Source organism: Doryrhamphus excisus, linkage group LG3 (genome assembly GCF_037039965.1).
Source record: "Doryrhamphus excisus strain RoL-2023G ecotype Guam linkage group LG3, RoL_Dexc_Guam_v1.1, whole genome shotgun sequence".
NCBI lineage: Eukaryota > Metazoa > Chordata > Actinopteri > Syngnathiformes > Syngnathidae > Doryrhamphus > Doryrhamphus excisus.
In genome coordinates this window covers 6,503,470-6,523,761 of record NC_136359.1, presented here as the reverse complement: position 1 = coordinate 6,523,761, position 20,292 = coordinate 6,503,470, and the positions used below count along the sequence as shown (strand labels likewise).

The 20,292-nt window shown below is 40.6% G+C and overlaps 1 protein-coding gene across 1 annotated transcript in view; it reads left to right on the top strand.

Moving 5' to 3' along the window:
* The window catches only part of adamts3 (ADAM metallopeptidase with thrombospondin type 1 motif, 3), a 111,376-nt gene extending 94,049 nt beyond the window's left edge, over positions 1 to 17,327 (top strand). Inside the window, exons 16-22 of the mRNA XM_058069735.2 lie at positions 3,642 to 3,722; positions 6,274 to 6,437; positions 7,705 to 7,861; positions 7,989 to 8,121; positions 9,959 to 10,166; positions 11,508 to 11,625; positions 13,557 to 17,327. Coding sequence (XP_057925718.2) covers positions 3,642 to 3,722; positions 6,274 to 6,437; positions 7,705 to 7,861; positions 7,989 to 8,121; positions 9,959 to 10,166; positions 11,508 to 11,625; positions 13,557 to 14,107 — 1,412 coding nt within the window. The 3' untranslated portion in view covers positions 14,108 to 17,327. The remainder of the gene's footprint in view (positions 1 to 3,641; positions 3,723 to 6,273; positions 6,438 to 7,704; positions 7,862 to 7,988; positions 8,122 to 9,958; positions 10,167 to 11,507; positions 11,626 to 13,556) is intronic.
* The last annotated feature ends 2,965 nt before the right edge of the window (positions 17,328 to 20,292 follow it).

Sequence of the window (20,292 nt, the reverse complement as noted above, 5' to 3'; positions counted from 1 at the left end):
GGTTAACCGGATGCTAACCAAAGCACCTCTTTATTATTAAGGAATTTACTGCAGAAAGTTCCCAAATTGTTTTGAATGTTCTACCAAGCAGTGACCAGCCTCAGCACGTTTGGTTCTCAAACAGTGGAGACGTTTGCTTCCAAACATCGTAGTGTATGAGCTGAAGGCCGATAGGCAGCCCGCGGCTGTTGGGGGGGGGCTGTTTGGGGATGCATCCTTGACAGCTGTCAGAGTCACCACAGCCAAGCACTAGCTTTAGGAAGCACCTTGGAATTAATTCCATTTACTTTTAGATGCTACGTTCCTCAACGACGAATGCCTGGGCTTTTATGTCAGCGTTTTAATTGAAGACGCTTCGCCTCCGGTTATCTCCTCACAACAGACGCACGGTGACGCTCGCTAATGGCGGCCATGGATGAAAAATAACGTATATGACAATTGAGTTGAAAGACTTGCCATAGCCCCTGTGCCACCTTGATTTAGACGTGAACTTCATCAAGGATGCAAAGAAAACACACTTCAGCTGTACAGTAGACTTCAGTAGACCATCTGGCCTTTTTGCAAAAAGCAGAACCCCGCCTTTAATTCCAGCACATTTGGCTTGCATTGTACTCCAAATTTGATTTGAGCCATGATCTGGAATAGATTTGATGCTCCAGTCTTCTCTGAATTATCTCCTGAATGAGGAATATTGAATAATGAGAGCTTTGGGACAAAGATCTTTTGTGATCATCCTCGTCTAACACGTCACGTCTTTTAACAGGGAAAGCGTTAAGCGAGACAGCCCAAAAAGAAAGGCCTTTCTCGGAAAAGGCGATATGCAAGTATCTGCTGTTATCTGCCGACCTCTTCTTTGTAGACGTCCAGCTTATAGAGCAGATCACTGACTCCACACGGAAGAAAAGCTTTGGAACCCGTCCTTTGGTGTTGCTATCTGTCTGTTGTAACAGTGCCTCTTTGGGACGCCTCGGGAAAGTCTGTTTATTCCTTGGAATATAAGGAAGATGTCTTTTGGGGACAATGGAGAGTCAAACTTCGATGAGCACAGTAAAGCCTCACCACTAACTGATAAAGTTTTTGTAGCCTAAATTCAACATTTCCTCGCCTAAAAATGGCAAAATGACGTGAAATACAAATACACATCATTCAGAAGACGCATTTAAAGACGCTGTGAAGACATGTAGTACTCTACGGTGGTCTCTAGGTGTCAGTAGCATTACTGTAATGTTCGGTGAGACACACAAGCACCGGACTAGTTCGCCAGAACAACATGCTTTTATTGCAAGTTGGAATGATCTCACAACAGGCACAGTAATCCTGAACATGGAGTACTGCTATACAGTTGCTTACATTTCTATCAAAAATAAAATAAAATCAATAAAAAAAATATCAAATTATTTAAGGGGGGACTTAAGAACATTTTAGGGGGGCCTATTATATAAAATTTGTCAGAGATTTTTTTCGTGGAAAAAAATCAATAAAAATTAAATGAATGAAAATGAAAAATGAATGAAAGAAATCAAATTATTTAGGGGGGCTTAAGAACATTTTAGGGGAGCCCTATTATATAAAATTTGTCAAGAGATTTTTTTTTGTAACAAAAAAATAAATTAAAAATACCAAATGATTTAAGGGGGAGCTTAAGAACATTTTAGGGGGGCCCTATTATATAAAAAATTGTCAGAAATGTTTTTTTGTAACAAAAAAAATCAATAAAAATATCTAATTATTTAAGGGGGGATTTAAGAACATTTTAGGGGGGGCATATTATACAAAATTTGTCAAAGATTTTTTGTGGAAAAAAATCAATAAAAAATAAAATCAAATCAATAAAAAAATATCAAATTATTTACGTAGGGGGCTTAAGAACATTTTAGGGGGGCCCTATTATATAAAATATGTCAGAGATTTTTTTTGTAACAAAAAAATCGATTAAAAATATCAAATTATTTAAGGGGGAGCTTAAGAACATTTTAGGGGGACCCTATTATATAAAAAATTGTCAGAAATGTTTTTTGTAACAAAAAAATCAATAAAAATATCAAATTATTTAAGGGGGGACTTAAGAACATTTTAGGGGAGCCCTATTATATAAAATTTGTCAGAGATTTTTTGTGGAAAAAAATCAATAAAAAATAAAATAAAATCTATAAAAAAATATCAAATTATTTAGTGGGCTTAAGAACATTTCAGGAGGGCCCTATTATATAAAATTTGTCAGAGATTTTTTTGTAACAAAAAAATCAATTCAAAATATCAAATTAATTAAGGGGGGGCTTAAGAACATTTTAGGGGGATGCTATTATATAAAATTTGCCAGAGATATTTTTTGTAAAAGAAAAAAAAATCAATACATTTTTTTTATCAATAAAAAATATCAAATTATTTAAGGGGGAATTAAGAACATTTTAGGGGGTCTGAAGCCCCCTATAATAGGCCACTATTGATACCACTGGTTATAACAGAGGAATGATCGACCAAAAGCAAATGTCCAAACGTTGGAGTGTTTACATTCGTGTTTACATTGCTTCTTTGTCACACATTGGAGGCGTCAAGGCTGTATTTTTTCATTTTTCCCGATGTGAATGTCATGAAATGTCATGTGATCATGTGATCTTTCATGTGATTACCTCCGCGGCAGTCTCCCAACCAAAGTCTTCTTCTTTCATGAGAAGCGGCTACTTCTGCCTCCTTTATCAAACTGCCGTTTTATCGAGTTAGATTGACAGCTACGTCTGCACAGTCTGCACACAGCACCTGCTGTTCCGCCACCTGTTGTAACCTCGCCAAAGCCAATAACGTGCCGGGAGACCTGGGTCGGCCTGTAGAGTCTGAGGGCAAGCAATTACGCCCCTGCCGCTTGTGTCCTGGTGGTTGTGAAGCGAGACTCCCGCTAGCCCAAATCATTTCCCTCCTCCATTCCATTGTCTGCCGTGCAAAGTGGACTAACATCATTCCTTTCATTTCAAGGGAGAACCAGAGGAGCCTTCTCTTTACCCAAAGGAGCTCGGAATGTGTTTTTAAATGAGAGTGAGGACTTTAGAAACGTGATGGGTGAGTCCCAGGAGGTTTGTAGGTGCCGGACATCCCTGCTAGACTTTGCTGACTCGTAGTTGTTGTTTGTTTTTCATTCGCACTTTGTAGGAATATCTTCATGTCAAAACAGGAGCAGACCTCCGCCAAGGTCAGACGAGATAAGCGCAACAAATGACAACCTCATTTTGAAGCATCTCAATGTCTTTGATGGGATTCGCTGTAAATTCTAAATTGAAAGTTGTCATGAGTGCCGGCCTCCTCCATTTCTGTTGCAACTTCTGTTGCTGCGGTGTCGGGACTGTGCCATGAGAGAGCCTCCAAAGTTGCCGGATGCTCACCCTGATCTCCTTGGCGGAGATGATGCTTGCTTCATCATCATTAGCCAATGTTCCTTTCATGTGCGAATGAAAATAAAAACCCGATCCCCTCGGAGACTTGATTATAAAAACTTGATTTAGTCCCGCCCCCCCCTCTCCTCCATTCCTGGAGCTTCTTTGTAGAGCAAAGCGAACCGTGGGGGATGTCCACCACTGCAAACAAATGATTTCTGCTCATCTTATGCGTCTCTGTCTGTCTTGTCTTTCCTTCTTTGCTGTCGGCCAAAGGCTACCTTAAGATGTTTCTCATTCCTCCTGGAGCTAGACATGTGATCATCCAAGAACACGAGGCCTCCCCTCAAATTCTTGGTAAGTGTGACATCGCTAACCATCGCACATCATTTCCACAGGAGACGAATGGACACGTGTGTAAAATGATACAAAGTCCTACACGCTGTGTAACATATTTGTGGCAGGCATAGCCCAGGGCACATTCGAAAAATTCATAGAAGAAAATTAAAAAAAAAAAAAAATTTAATAAAGCAGAATTATGAGGGTAAGAAAGTCATTATATTACTTCAAAATAATTTATGAGAATAAAGCTGTAATATTGTCGGAAAAAAATTGTTACAATAAATAATAATTAATACAATATATAATTAATTTAAATTATATTTGAAATAATAAAGAAAAAAATACTTTTTGGGGAAATCTGTTTGCAAAAAAATATATGATATTATAACAAAAAAGCAAATATGATGCTAGTAAAATAATGATCATTGTAAATCATCATAAAGAAAAGGAAGACTTATTAGAAGATTATTTTTCATGTTTTGTGTCCTATTAAATGAAGTCTTCCTCCTCTTTTAGATATGTTTTAGACATGTTCCCTTCCATGAGCAGCGAATCCTTGACGGACACCGTCGCCTCATGCAAATGTTTGGAAAATGAAATAAAAACATTAAAAAACAACAACAGAAATGCAAAATGTAATATTGTAATGTAATAATATATAAATGTAATATATATAATGTAATAGTGTAATATTAGTGTAATAGTGTAATATTTTTTTTTTTAAATATATATTACTTCTGGCATGAAAAGGTTGTGAAAGCCTTGGCGTCCACCACAGTGAACATGCCCTTTATTCACTCGTTGATGAAAAAGGCTCCCTGGCTCAAGGTTTAGTTTTAGTGTAATCGTTTATTTCCAACATAAAAATGTACGTTTTTACAGGAAAAACAAAGAACTACGACTAATAAATAAATAAATAAATGTAGTGTCTCCTGCATTGATAGATCTTACAAATCAGCCCTGGGTGTGGAAAGTCCAGGACATCCTTTGTATCCGTGGCTTTCGGCCAGGCAGCAACAAGGACGTAATAAGGACCCTGAGCCAGCAGAGTGGCCGCATTATTTCCTGCTCAAAGAAAATAGTGTTGGCCCTAAGAGTAAACACGTATTTATCGTAAACGTTTTGTGATTTGTAGTCAGGCAGGATTGATGTCACCTGACAAAGCGACTGACACAAAGACATCACATGTGCTCATCCTTTTTTTTCCCAGCTTCAGCTCCAAGGAATGTGAACTGATCTGGTTCTTTTCAATCTGCTGCATGCTTTGTAGTGTTGTGGTTTACCAGATCGGTCTTAAAGGCCCCATCGCCGTGTTACATAGTACTGGGAAGACGCTGTTTTGTGTGTGTTTAGCTTGGACGCTAACGAGCTGCGTTTGTCTCATGTGTCTCCTGGAAGTATCCACCTTTGACATTCTTCATATCCACCGCAACGCTGCACTTGTCCAACACTAGCATAGTTGTGTGAGCTACTGTGCTAACATTACCCTCACATTTATTCAGGAACATCATGCTAGCTATACAGATTCAGATGTGTAGCAAAGCCCTTTTTTTAATAACATCATTCAAAAGTTGCATAATAGATGACCGGTAAGACTACGTCAGGCAGGAAGGAGTCTTGGTTGAGTTTCAGAATCAACTTTATTCGAATTCCAGTCAAGACCAAAACCAAAAAACAAAAATCAGTCGCACCCTATGGTCATCTTTACGAGAACCCGTCGAGCTTCCAGCAGTACATTTCGTCTACTGAGAAATGAACCGACCAGGGACGAGCGTAAACAGTTGAGCAAGTCGTTAGCATGTGTTAGCGTGTCTTTTTTCTTCTAACTTTCACACTGCACTGTTTGATGACCAATTTGGGGTTTAATTTTTAGTTGAAATCCGATTCCATGTGTTTACAGAAGGAAAGATGCATTATGGGCTTGTGTTTGTGACAATTTCAAGGATTTTGTGCAACAGGACTCAATATTTTCTTCACCAAAGATAAAGATAGAGAATGACTTTTACTTGTCACGTATACAGCAGTACAGGATAAATTTCCCGTGGAAAGGGAAGCCCAAGATGAGGGCGGGGGCAGGTCCACACTATGCTCCTTTGTGGGACTGGCAAAAAAAAACCTTGGCAACATCGGCACAAATAAGCACACTTTACAACATAAGAACTGGAAGACTTGCACCAGAGTACCTTTGTCCAAGTGTCAGTGAAGCACAGCTTTCGATGGCGTAAAGGCCAGATATACGCTACCAGGGGATTCAGACCGCAGTACATGGGCTATATATCAAATTTATATCCACATGCAAAAATCGGAATTGTACCGTTCACACTGATAGAGGTCATATATGAGCAAAACAATTGGAATTAACCTGCAGTGTGAACGTAGCCTTGGTCTTGGTCTTGACTTGGTCTCATTTTTTGTACTTTTGGGTCGTGATGTTGCTTCATCCCCCAAACCTCGCGCTCTGGTAGGAACCCTCCCACAGCACAATGGACTCTCTCATCCGTCTGTGATTAATTGTGGAAGGGGTTGTTGTTTGTATCAGTGTAGCACTTTCTCCTCCTGATTGCAGCAATCAAGAACCAGGCGACAGGCCACTACATCCTCAACGGCAAAGGAGAGGAAGTGAAGTCCAGAAGCTTCATCGACTTAGGCGTGGAGTGGCACTACATCATCGAGGAGGAAGTGGAGACCCTGCACACTGACGGACCTCTGCATGACCCCGTGGTGGTTCTGGTGAGAAGATGCCCTATGCTGTCTTTTGCTGGAATCTGTTTGAAAGCGCTTTAATTGCCTCACCCAGTAGATTTTTTTTTTTAATCCTCACAATCTTTCACTGGCGAGGCTCAGGACAAGCGGCGTATAATAACCAATTATTAAATACAACTTAGCGTAATGGAGAACATTGAGATTCAACTTTTAATAGCGCTGACATTTTCTACAAGCGCGGCGGTCAGGGGGCAGGGCCCAACTTTCAGGCGTAATAACAAAAGACACAAATTTGTTCCTAACGACATCAAATGTTGGATACACTCATACCACTTTTGGAAGGAAGGGCTATTATCTTATTTTAAAATAATATACAGTTTGAAATCCCACAGATTTCAGAAGTTTATGTTGCTTTGTTGCACGGCGGTCGAGTGGTTAGCACGCAGACCTCACAGCTAGGAGACCAGGGTTCAATTCCTCCCTCGGCCATCTCTGTGTGGAGTTTGCATGTTCTCCCCGTGCATGCGTGGGTTTTCTCCGGGTACTCCGGTTTCCTCCCACATTCCAAAAACATGCTAGGTTAATTGGCGACTCCAAATTGTCCATAGGTATGAATGTGAGTGTGAATGGTTGTTTGTCTATACGTATGTGCCCTGTGATTGGCTGGCCACCAGTCCAGGGTGTACCCCGCCTCTCGCCCGAAGACAGTTGGGATAGGCTCCAGCACTCCTGCGACCCTCGTGAAGCGGTAAAAAATGAATGAATGAATGTTGCTTTGTTTAGTCGTCTTTTGGTGACTGTGTTCCATGGTCCTTGAACGCACCATAGTTGTGTTCTCTGATGATGCACGTCTTTCACTTTAGTAACAATACACAATAAATTCAACATAATTAGCTCGCTATAATGGATGAACCACCTGGGTTTTTGATTAGCATGCATGCTAATGGGATAGGCTATACGACATCTGATCTGATTTGAGACCATTTTTTCCTGTTGCAGACATAAAACTTGTATTGTCCAAGTGATTTTTAATTAGCATTCATAACATCAACATGTAAAAATGTAAGCGGTTCTATTTTATGTGTAAATAAATAGGGTCCCAGTATATAGCCCAGTGGGACCCCACAGGACAACAGTGCATGCATGGCTGTATCATAATGAATAAAATAGTGCTTCATGTGTAATCCGACACCAACCTCTCAGACTGGAGAGTCAGACAAGAGCTTTCCTGCCTCGTCTTTGCATGACCTTCATGTCGGCGTAACGCTGCTGTGCCTCTCATCCTGTCCTTCAGATTATACCAAAGGACAATGAGACGCGCTCCACCTTAATGTACAAGTACATCATCCACGAAGACTCGGTGCCCGTCAACAATAACAATGTCATCCAGGAGGACACGTATGAGTGGGCCCTCAAGAACTGGTCTCCGTGCTCCAAGCCGTGCGCCGGAGGTAAAGCAAATATTAACAGTCAATGACAGACGTTCCATCGAGTGTGTGTGTGTTCACCATGACCTTGTTGTTACGTTGGCTTTCTGCTTGGACTGACCGTGCCACTCTGGCTCTCGTACCTTTTAAGGCTTCCAGTACACCAAGTATGGCTGCCGGAAGAAGGGCGACACCAAGATGGTCCACCGAGGCTACTGCGACGTCGGCAAGAAGCCCAAACCTATCCGCAGGATGTGCAACCTGCAGGACTGCGCGCAGCCTCAGTGAGTGTCGCACCTTGGAGAGTCAGACAAGAGCTTTCCTGCCTCGTATTTGCATGACCTTCATGTCGGCGTAATGCTGCATGCACCTTGGCGCCATGAAAGGAAGCAGACACGTTGTCCACGAGGCCTGTCACGGGACATTCATTCATTCATTCATTTTCTACCGCTTTTCTTCACGAGGGTCACGGGGGATGCTGGAGCCTATCCCAGCTGTCTTCGGGCGAGAGGCCGGGTACACCCTGGACTGGTTGCCAGCCAATCACAGGGCACATATAGACAAACAACCATTCACACTCACATTCATACCTATGGACAATTTGGAGTTGCCAATTAACCTAGCATGTTTTTGGAATGTGGGAGGAAACCGGAGTACCCGGAGAAAACCCACGCATGCACGGGGAGAACATGCAAACTCTACACAGAGATGGCCGAGGGAGGAATTGAACCCTGGTCTCCTAGCTGTGAGGTCTGCGCGCTAACCACTCGACCGCCGTGCTATCGCGGGACAATACATGAGATTTACTTTTAAGAAAAAATGTCATTTTTAGGCTTGAAAATGCTTTATTTGGGCCATGAATGTGGACAATTAGCTTGAATATGGATATATTTTTCAGTAATAATAGAGCTCATAATAATATAGCAAGAGATAACTCTAAACAGGAAACTAAAATCGTAGTACTGAAGACGCCTTATAGACGAAAAGTAAAAAGTCAGCAGCAAGCCAAAAGAGACCCCTGCCTCAATTCAAGTTGACTTTCCATAGGATTGTCTCTTAAAATATGATACAAAATATCATCAAATGGTGTTCAGTGTTGAGTGTTTTCAGCACCATGGACAGCTACATGGACTGGATGTCAGGACTGCATTTGGAGTCCTTTTCTCTTCCTAAAGCAAGATGTCTGCGCACCATTCATTCCCAGTTAGTGTCAACGGATGCCAACAGCCGTACTGCACGTGTGGAATCCTCTCCAAAGACAACATCAGGCACGCCTGAAACATGTCAATGAGGTCGCTGGCAGTTAAAGTCCAAAGTGATGGCGCTGATGAGTTTGAAGTGCATTATCGTTTAATGGGCATCATTTCAACACTGACGCATCTCAAGCTGCATCCCAAGTAGTCCCGGTGGATGGATGTGAAGGTTGTCTCAGCTGGTCTCAGCTTCTTTGAAAAGGGTTTCTCTCCGCACCACGTATGCTTTGTTTTCAAGCCACATGAGACCCATTCCCGTATTCCCGTCCCAAAGCTCTTGTGCTCCTTTTGTGGCTTTGTCTTCATGCCGGGGGTGTCCACGCTTTTCCCAATGGGGTCTGCATACAGTAAAATCAAAGTGTGTGTGGGGGGGGGTACTTTCATACTGTATTTTCTAAAGCAGCGCATGTAGATGTAGATCAGTGGAGGCTGCTGGTCATTCAAGGAAGGGAAGATCATTTATTCCGGCCTACATCATACATGTCTTTATTTCAATTGTATTATCTACCGTGATGCCTAGCAACCGAGGCTAACGACCAACTGTGTGACCGGCTGTGAGAGTGAGTGACAGAAGTGAGTCACCAAACACAGGGGGTCCTAACGCCTAACGTCGGTTTTAACAAAGACAAAAACGCTGGGAATCGCTAAGGTCTCTGGATAAGTTCACAACAACGGAATGAAAAACTTGGAAACTGGTTTATACGTCAAGGTCACTGATTGGCTCATCAAAAAGCCTCAGACCCCCCTCTATCTGACACGCAGCGTCAGATGGATGGCAGGTCGACTTATGTCTAATAATATTAACCATCATTTGCTACATCGAGTCCTAAGTCTCGCTCCATCTCATAGCCGACTCTGCTCCGCGCAGGTGGATCTCGGAAGACTGGGAGCATTGCACCAAGACCTGCGGCACCCTGGGCTTCCAGATCCGGACGGTCCGCTGTGTGCAGTTCCTCCACGACGGAACCAACCGCTCCATCCACAGCAAGTACTGCAGTGGGGAGAAGCCTGAGAGCAGGAGGCCGTGCAATCGGGTGGCCTGCCCCTCCCAGTGGAGGACGGGGGCGTGGTCAGAAGTAAGACAATGGCGACGACAACTATTCCTGAAAAACAATGACATCAATAAAAGCGTAAAAAGAATTGAAAATAATAGTTAAAAAGTGACTTAAATGAAACATTTTTACAAAAAAATGAAAAGAGAAATAACTTCAGTAGAAGTGGAAAAAATATATACAATTAAACTTAAATAAAAGCATGAAAGTAATTAAAAATAAACACAAACAAAATTAATACTATTAAAATTACTTAAGAAAAAGTGTAGAAAAAATTAAATTTAAACTGATTTAAATGAAAGAATAGAAATAGCAATTAAAAAAATTGAATTAAAATTGACAATTATAAATTACTTAAAAGTGTAAAAAGTAATACAAAATACAAATTTTAATAATAAACAATTAAAAATAATTACAAATAAAATTGAAAACTGTAAAAATACTAATGAAAATTACTTTAAAAAACCTTTAAAAAAATAGCAAAAAGAAATACTATTTTAAAATTACTTAAGAAAAAGTGTAAAACAAATAAAAATTACTGAAATGAAAGAATAGAAATAATAAAAATTAACAACTTCACTTAAAAGTGAAAAAAGCATACAAAATAAACATAACAGTGATAAATAATTAAAAATAAATACAAATAAAATGACAAATAAAAGTGTAAAAAATTAATGACAATTACTTTACTAAAAGCTTGAAAATTTGTTTTAAAAATGTATGAAAATAAAATTACTTAAGTAAAAGTGTAAAAAAATAAAAATGACTTCAATGAAAGTATAAAAATAAAAAAAATATCAATGACTTAAAAGTGTAAAAAGTATGAAAAAATAAAAATGCTAAAAATAAATAATGAAACATAAATATAAATAAAAATGACAAATAAAAGTAAAACTAATGACAATTACTTCAATAAAAGTCGTTTGAATGGCCAATGGAAAAAGGGGGTGTGGGGGGCAGGTTGTCTTCCAGCACAGCTTCATTGATGTTGATGATGTTGGCGCGTCCCAAATATAAGACTCAGAGAAAAGGTCTGCAGAAAACCAGACCAAGAAACCAGCAGGTGGTGACAACGACGAAGCTTTTCTTCATGTCACTCACACATGATGTAAAAGGGGCCTTAATTGCGGTGTGAAAAAGTCTGAGAAGAAGTCTGTAAGCCAGGAGTCAGGCTGCGCTCCTTTACCGCTTCTGGTAATTGGAAGTCTTTCTGAGGGTTCCAGTCTCATCAAAAAAGGGATCAAACAAAGCCGTGTCCTCATCCAGACGTTGACACGCGTACACCTGACCCAGCCCCCCCAAATAAAGCCTCCACACCTTTGCTGCAAGCTAATGAGTGTTTGTTTGCACCCCCGCCCGTCCCAGTGCTCCGTGACGTGTGGCGAAGGCATGGAGAGACGTCTCGTCACATGCCGAATGGGAGACCACTGCTATGGAGACAAACCCGAAAACGTGCGAGTGTGCAGACCGGGACCGTGCCATGGTGAGCCATCGTTCTTTCTTCTTTTCATTTCTCACATGTGTGGAGACAGTGAACGCACCATAAAGGAAACTGTGCACTTGTTGAAAAAGGTTGCTTTTGAGGCAAAGATAAAAAGTGTCTAAATCCAAAATGTGGCGTGTTTTCTTCGCTACATCGCGGAACCGCTGATTGGCACTTCTGTGGTAGTTACTACTGCTACCAGTAGATGGCGTTGTATACTCATGTGAGAGTTGAAGATGTGTGTCCAGTTCAAGTGTTCTAGTATGGAAGTCACTCTTCGGTTCACGGAGGATTATGAGGAGGAGTAAAATACAACAGGAGCAATATGTTTCAACAAGGTAACAAAAACGCTACAGCCAACAGATTGATCATTCAAATTCAAACTAAATTTTTACACAAGTTCTGATAAAAGTGTACATCGTGAGGGCTTTTAATGCCTTTAAACACATATATAATAATTGCACCCAAATAAGGTTGGCTGCCATTTTGGAAAGCTTTTGTCAATATGTAAAAGTTCTACATTAAAGTTGTTGGCAAGGATTTTTTTCTAGATGTATTTCTTCATGGCGATGACTTGAGTGAAAGGCCTTTTTATGAAAAGTAAATGCCAAGTTGACATTTGCAGCAGAGGGAAAGGATAAGGCAGGGCCACGTGGCAAAGCGCAGATCCATCAATGGACGATTGTGTAGGAGGAAGGATGGAATGGAATGATAAATGAAGAAATGAGATAATTGGGCTGCCGTCCCCTTCCTGGCTTGTCACGGCTTGACTTGCCTTCTTTGCCGCTGCCGGTTGAGTGTTTCATTTCCAGAGTTCACACTCGGGGGGTCAGCTGCTGCGTCTGATGCAGCCACCTAGCATCCTGTCACTTTCACTTTCTGTAGACGCCTCCTTTTCTTTCATTAAAGGTCCTAGTTGTTGTCAACCGGAATAAGTCATAAAAGTAATAGAAGTAAGTCATAGAAATACATCATATATGTACGTCATAATAAAATAACTTTTGGTTTTTGGGATATTTGATGTGACTTGACACGTTCTTTGCATGCATGCAGTTATCATCCTCTTCGTTTCCTTGACAAAATGTCTGAAGGAATTCCTCTAAAATGCACTTTGTCGTGATGTATTCTATTTCTATTCATGTTAAGCGGATTTGCTTCTGTTTCTGTACTTAAATAAATAAAATAAATAATAAATAAATAGCGAAAGTAACAAACAATGAAGACATATACTAATAGAAACTGAAAAATGACTTAAAACTGTCAAAAGTAATAAAAAACAAAGATAAAGGCGGCTTAAATAAAAGTGTAAAAAGAATAAAATGAATGACTTCAAAGTGTAAAAAAAATGCAGGTAAATAAAAATAGAAATGACTTAAAAGTGTAAAAAAATGGCTTAAAATAAAATGTGTAAAAAAAATTAAAAGTAGCATAAAAAGCAAATGTAATCATTTCATTCATTCATTCATTTTCTACCGCTTTTTTCCTCATGAGGGTCGCGGGGGTGCTGGAGCCTATCCCAGCTGTCTTCCGGCGAGAGGCGGGGTACACCCTGGACTGGTGGCCAGCCAATCACAGGGCACATATAGACAAACAACCATTCACACTCACATTCATACCTATGGACAATTTGGAGTGGCCAATTAACCTAGCATGTTTTTGGAATGTGGGAGGAAACCGGAGTACCCGGAGAAAACCCACGCATGCACGGGGAGAACATGCAAACTCCACACAGAGATGGCCGAGGGTGGAATTGAACCCTGGTCTCCTAGCTGTGAGGTCTGCGCGCTAACCACTAGTCCACCGTGCCACCCCGTAATCATTTCAAATGAATACAAATTAACATAACTGAAATTAAATCCTAAATAATAATAATAATTTCATCCTCTCCCCACCATGCTGCTCCACCCACCCCCTCTGTCTGCCCCCCCCAGATGAACCTTGCCACGGAGATAAGTCCATCTTCTGTCAGATGGAAGTTCTGGCCCGCTACTGCTCCATCCCGGGATACAACAAGCTGTGCTGCGAGTCCTGCGGAAAACCAGGCGGTGCTCTGTCGATCTTCTCCGAGGGTCCAGAGACGGAGGGGCACGTCCGCTTTGGCTCCGCCTCCCAGCTGCTGGAGACGCTGATGGCCAATGCCACTCAGGCTGGGAAACAAGGCGTGGCCAAGACAGGCATGGCTAAGCAAGGCGTGGCCATAAAAGGCGTGGCTAAGCAAGGCGTGGCCAAACAAGGCGTGGCCAAACCAGGCGTGGCCAAACCAGGCGTGGCCAAACCAGGCGTGGCCAAGCCAGGCGCCAGTAGATCAGGCGGTGCCGCGAGACGCGTCACCACGCCCGCCCCGCCCAAGAAATCCAAACCAACAACACCGCCGTCAAGGCGGGTCCCGCGGGGCGTTACGGCAACCCCCGCCAAGGGTCCAAGATCAGGCAGCTTGACAGATAGCCGGCGGCCCGCCTCATATTCCGAAGTGGAGCGATGAGAGCGGCCCCATGTTGACGGGACTACACAGACATGCGGTCATTCCGAGTCTTCTCACGCCAACGACGACAGCAGCAGCAGACACAAAGAAGCCATCAAAGAGAGCGAAACAAAGAGACAAGTGCTGGTTCACTTTGTTTTTACACTTGACGCCGACAACAAACATCACTTGAACATCTCATGGCAGGAAACAACACGCCGGCTTTGCTCTCAGTGGCAAATGGGGGCATTTATTTCAAGATAAAAGGCCACGCCAAGGAAAGGATTTTTTTATTTTTTGTCTGTCAGACAACAAAGGCTTTATTTTAAGTTGGGATCAAACCCTCACGTCACGCTACATAACATTGCTGGACGGATATTTTGGGCTGGTTGTTGTCCTCGACATGAAACCTCACGGCTCAGTGAAAATGTCAACAGGTGCGAACGTTACACACGAACACATACACACACACACACACACACACACACACACAGCATGGAAATGCTCTAATTAGACAACAGGGTGAGCTAATTATCTGATGCTGACGACCCCTTTAAAGCGCACAAAGAGGTAGCGAAAGACCACTCGTGATACTTCCAAAAGCAGTAACTCCCATCTTGTCAGCTTAATGAGATAAATGATGATAAATGATGATAAATGATGATAAATGATGATAAATGATGATAAATGATGATAAATGATGATAAATGATGATAAATGATGATAACAAGGAGCATTTCCAGCCTTTATTCAAGTGTTTATTAGCAACAACATCCAAGTTAGTCAGGAAGAAAATATTTTTTAATATCAAGATGATTTTTAGATCACCCATTAAGATGACATGTCTGTGCACCCCCATTTTAAAGCAGACGCAGAGGTAAATAAGGACCACTCAGGAACTCTGCCTTGAGTTCAATTGAGGCTTTTCCAGTCCAGCAATAAAAGGGGGGGTCCTAACTTTGACAGGGTCCTGTTATTTTTTTTACTCGCTTTACTTCATTATTATTAGTATCAACTTTTCTCCTTAATTACTTTTATTTTGGCTCGTTTTTCCATTTCTGCTGTTTCTAAAAGTCTCTAACTATTTCAACATTTACATTTACATTTTTTTATATTTATTATTACTTTTACTACCACCACATTTTCATTTGATTGTGGTAATATTGCAACTTTTTTGCAAACTAAATGAGTTTTTGTTAGTTTTGTTTCTCACACTGTGACAACGTCACAAAATAACGTTTTTGTCTTTCACATTTCAACTTGAATTTTAATTAATTCTATTTTTATGTCATTTATTTATTGTTTTCATAATTATGTTATTTTTCTTCATAATATAACTGTATTCTTGGAAAATCACAAATTTGACTTTACTCTCCTAATATTTGAACTTTATTCTCATAAAATTACATCTTTTTATTAATATTATTATGATGTTATTCTCCTAATATTTCAACTTTATTCTCAGAAAATGACATTGTTTTTAATAATATTATTATGACTTTATTCTCCTAATATTTCACCTTTATTCTAATAAGTTATTTGAATAAATGACCATATTTTTAGAATATTATGACTTTGTTTTCCTAATGTTTCAACTTTATTTTCATACATTTTTTCACAATATTATGATGACTTTCTTCTCCTAATTTATCAAATGTATTCTCATAAATTACTATCTTGTTTTGATAATAATATTATGACTTAATTCTCCTATATTTCATGTTTATTTTCATTAATTACATCTTTTTTTCATAATAATATTATGACTTTATTCTCCTAATGTTTCAACTTTATTTTCCTAAAATGACAAATTTTTCCCATCATATTATGCTTTTATTTTCCTAAAATGTCCTTTTTCTTTTCATAAAGTTATATATTTTTTTCAATATATCATGACTTTATTCTCCTAATATTTCAACTTTATTCTCGTAATTATTCCTGCTGTTTGTTTATTTTCCCAGTTTTGCTGGATTTAGTCTTTGTACTGTTTTATTCATTTTACAGAGCACCACAATAAAAATAAAATAAAAAAATAAAAAAAACAGCTGCATGATGCACGAATGGCCAGAGGGCCGCAGTTTGGACACCCCTTATTTTCCCTTCAGCGTGAACTTTGCAATTCCCATTTAAGCAAGCAGCTAGCAACAAAAACACAAACATTTCTTTCACGTCTTTAGCATTTGGATAGATGGGGGTGTCCAAAGTGTGGCCCCACGGCACATTCAAAATATCACTTAACAAGGAAACCAAAGGAAAAACCCGATAGCAATAGAAATGGAAAAATCAGCAGTAATTTGAAAAAAAAGAAATCAAAATAAAGAAAATGGAGAAATGGAAAATCAGCAATAAGTTAATTATTTAGTAATAAAATAGTAATCCATTGACAAAAAGTAATAATTTCACAAGAATAATATTGCAATATTGTGAGTAAAAATAACTTCATCACATGAAGTTGCAACTTTGTAAGAAACCAAACAATAAATAAAGTTGATACTAATAACGGACTTTTTCCTATCTCTGAAACGGCTAACTTCTTAGCACGTCTATCGCGTTGCTTTACCAAACATCAGAGTGATGTTCATCAAGTTGCATCCTCTCATTTTTCACTACCTGGTTCTTTCTGGAAAGTTTGGGCACCCCTGCTTTAGAAAAAGCCCCCCCCCCAAGGGATTTCCTGACAGCAAACAACCACCATGCATCTGACTGCAATAAAGGCCTCAGCATCCACTATCCACGACAGACCACATACGGTATTTATTGATCGTTCACGCGATGGCGCCGCTCTCTCTTTGTGCAGTCGCTAACGCGCTCAGCAGGAAAAAAACAGACGTTGTTAAGGAAGTGAAAGCCTGTCGTAGACTAGCGATGACATTGTTTTTTGCAAACAATTCCATGTAAATATACACGCTCAATTTTGAGATGTTTGTCACAAGGCTGTCTTTTCACAGCTGTTTTTCCTCGTTTGTTTGTTTGGAGCCGACCCCGACCCGTGCTTTGGTTCTTTTATCGTAGCTAGTGGTTTCTGTAGATCATGTGACGTCGCTGCTAAGCTAGCTAGTAGACGTGGACAACCCCTGAGCCAGTCAGACGGAAGACTTCCTCTTTCTTCTCCAGTACTGTATCCATACAACCTGTGCATCCTCTCCATGTGCTGGTCTTCATGTGTAGATTGTGTCCGTTCCAGTGTTACGCTACTGATGCTGTTTGCTGGACTGGGGAGCACCTAGCAAGAAGCAATAAACCGTACCATCAACATCAGGCCATCTGCTGTCTTTCTTGGCGCCGCTCTACCTTCTGGAAAAATGTCAATATTGTGGAAAAATTGGGAAAAAATGCACAACAACATTTTACTCTTACAAAGCTCTCAATTTAGCGGTGGATCTACGTTCCCACCCTCACCTATGGTCATGAGCTTTGGGTCATGACCGAAAGAATGAGATTGCGGATACAGGCGGCTGAAATGAGTTTCCTCCGTAGGGTAGCTGGACTCACCCTAAGAGATAGGGTGAGGAGCTCAGCCATCCGGGAGGGGCTCAGAGTAGAGCCGCTTCTCCTTCACATCGAGAGGAGTCAGTTGAGGTGGCTCGGGCATCTAGTCCGGATGCCTCCCGGACGCCTCCCTGGTGAGGTGTTCCGGGCATGCCCAGCCGGGAAAAGGCCCCGGGGCAGACCTAGGACACGCTGGAGGGATTATGTCTCACAGCTGGCCTGGGAACGCCTTGGTGTCCTCCTGGTGGAGCTGGAGGAGGTGGCCGGGGACCGGGAAGTCTGGGCTTTCCTACTGAGACTGCTGCCCCCAGACCCGGATATAATGGATGGATGGATGGATGGATGGATGGATGGATGGATGGAACAACATTTCACAACAACAAGGAAAAATATTAAAAGGAAAAACAGTCTTACTTTATATTAATAAAGTGTTATAATAGTGTTATAATAAAATGCTATAATAACACAGATTGTTACTGAGGAACTAATGAATAGAATACTTACTAAGGAACTAATGCACCTACATTTAGAGTAGTTACTGAGGAACTAATGAATAGAATACTTACTAAGGAACTAATGCACATACATTTAGAGTAGTTACTGAGGAACTAATGAGTAGAATACTTACTAAGGAACTAATGCACATACATTTAGAGTAGTTACTGAGGAACTAATGAGTAGAATACTTACTAAGGAACTAATGCACATACATTTAGAGTAGTTACTGAGGAACTAATGAATAGAATACTTACTAAGGAACTAATGCACATACATTTAGAGTAGTTACTGAGGAACTAATGAGTAGAATACTTACTAAGGAACTAATGCACATACATTTAGAGTAGTTACTGAGGAACTAATGAGTAGAATACTTACTAAGGAACTAATGCACATACATTTAAAGTAGTTACTGAGGAACTAATGAATAGAATACTTACTAAGAAACTAATGCACATACATTTAGAGTAGTTACTGAGGAACTAATGAATAGAATACTTACTAAGGAACTAATGCACATACATTTAGAGTAGTTACTGAGGAACTAATGAGTAGAATACTTACTAAGGAACTAATGCACATACATTTAGAGTAATTACTGAGGAACTAATGAGTAGAATACTTACTAAGGAACTAATGCACATACATTTAGAGTAATTACTGAGGAACTAATGAGTAGAATACTTACTAAGGATTTAAGTAAGGCACATGAATTTAGACGAGTTGTTGAGCAACTCATGAAGAGCTAATGAGTAGAGTAGTTACTAGAGTAGTACCACATTTTGAGCAGTTACAGAGGAGCTAATGACTAAGGCATATACATTTACAGTGGTTACTTAGTACCTATTGGGTAGAATGGGAACCAAGACATATATATTTAGAGTAGTTACTTACCAATAATAAGGGACTAATAAGTAAGGCACATGCATTTAGACTAGTTACTGATGACCTAATAAATAGAGTAGTTACCAAGGAACTAATGAATATATATTTAGAGTAGTTACTGGGGAACTAATGAGTAGTTACCGAGAAGCGCAGTTACTAAGGAACCACAGCACATACAGTTAGACTCATTACTTGGGAACTAATGACTAGAGTGGTTACTGAAGCACATACATTTAGAGTGGTTGCTTGGGAACTAATTGACTTTGTAAAGTAGATACGTACTAAGGAAATAGGGCACATATGTTTGGAGTAGTAGTAACTAATGAGTATAGTAGTTACTGAGGAACTAAGGCAAGTGCATTGGGAGTAGTTGCTTGGGAACTAATGAGTAGAGTAGCTACTGAGGAAGTTAGGGACTAATTAATAATTAATGAGTAGAGTAGTTACAAAGGCCCATACCTTTAGAGTAGCTACTTTGTATTCCGGTGCCAGAGGGAATAGGGCCAAAGTCACATTACAGGGGCCAAGGTCACATTACAGGGGCCAAAGTCACATTACAGGGGCCAAAGTCACATTACAGGGGCCAAAGTCACATTACAGGGCCAAAGTCACATTACAGGGCCAAAGTCACATTACAGGGGCCAAAGTCACATTACAGGGCCAAAGTCACATTACAGGGCCAAAGTCACATTACAGGGGCCAAAGTCACATTACAGGGGCCAAAGTCACATTACAGGGCCAAAATCACATTACAGGGGCCAAAGTCACATTACAGGGGCCAAGGTCACATTACAGGGCCAAAGTCACATTACAGGGGCCAAGGTCACATTAGAGGGCCAAAGTCACATTACAGGGCCAAAGTCACATTACAGGGGCCAAAGTCACATTACAGGGGCCAAAGTCACATTACAGGGGCCAAAGTCACATTACTGTGCCAAAGTCACACTACAGGGGCCAAAGTCACATTGCAGGGCCAAAGTCACATTACGGGGGCCAAAGTCACATTACAGGGGCCAAAGTCACATTACAGGGGCCAAAGTCACATTACTGTGCCAAAGTCACATTACAGGGGCCAAAGTCACATTACAGGGGCCAAAGTCACATTAGTGTGCCAAAGTCACATTACAGGGGCCAAAGTCACATTACAGGGGCCAAAGTCACATTACAGGGCCAAAATCACACTACAGGGGCCAAAGTCACATTACAGGGCCAAAATCACATTACAGGGGCCAAAGTCACATTACAGGGCCAAAATCACATTACAGGGGCCAAAGTCACATTACAGGGCCAAAGTCACATTACAGGGCCAAAATCACATTACAGGGGCCAAAGTC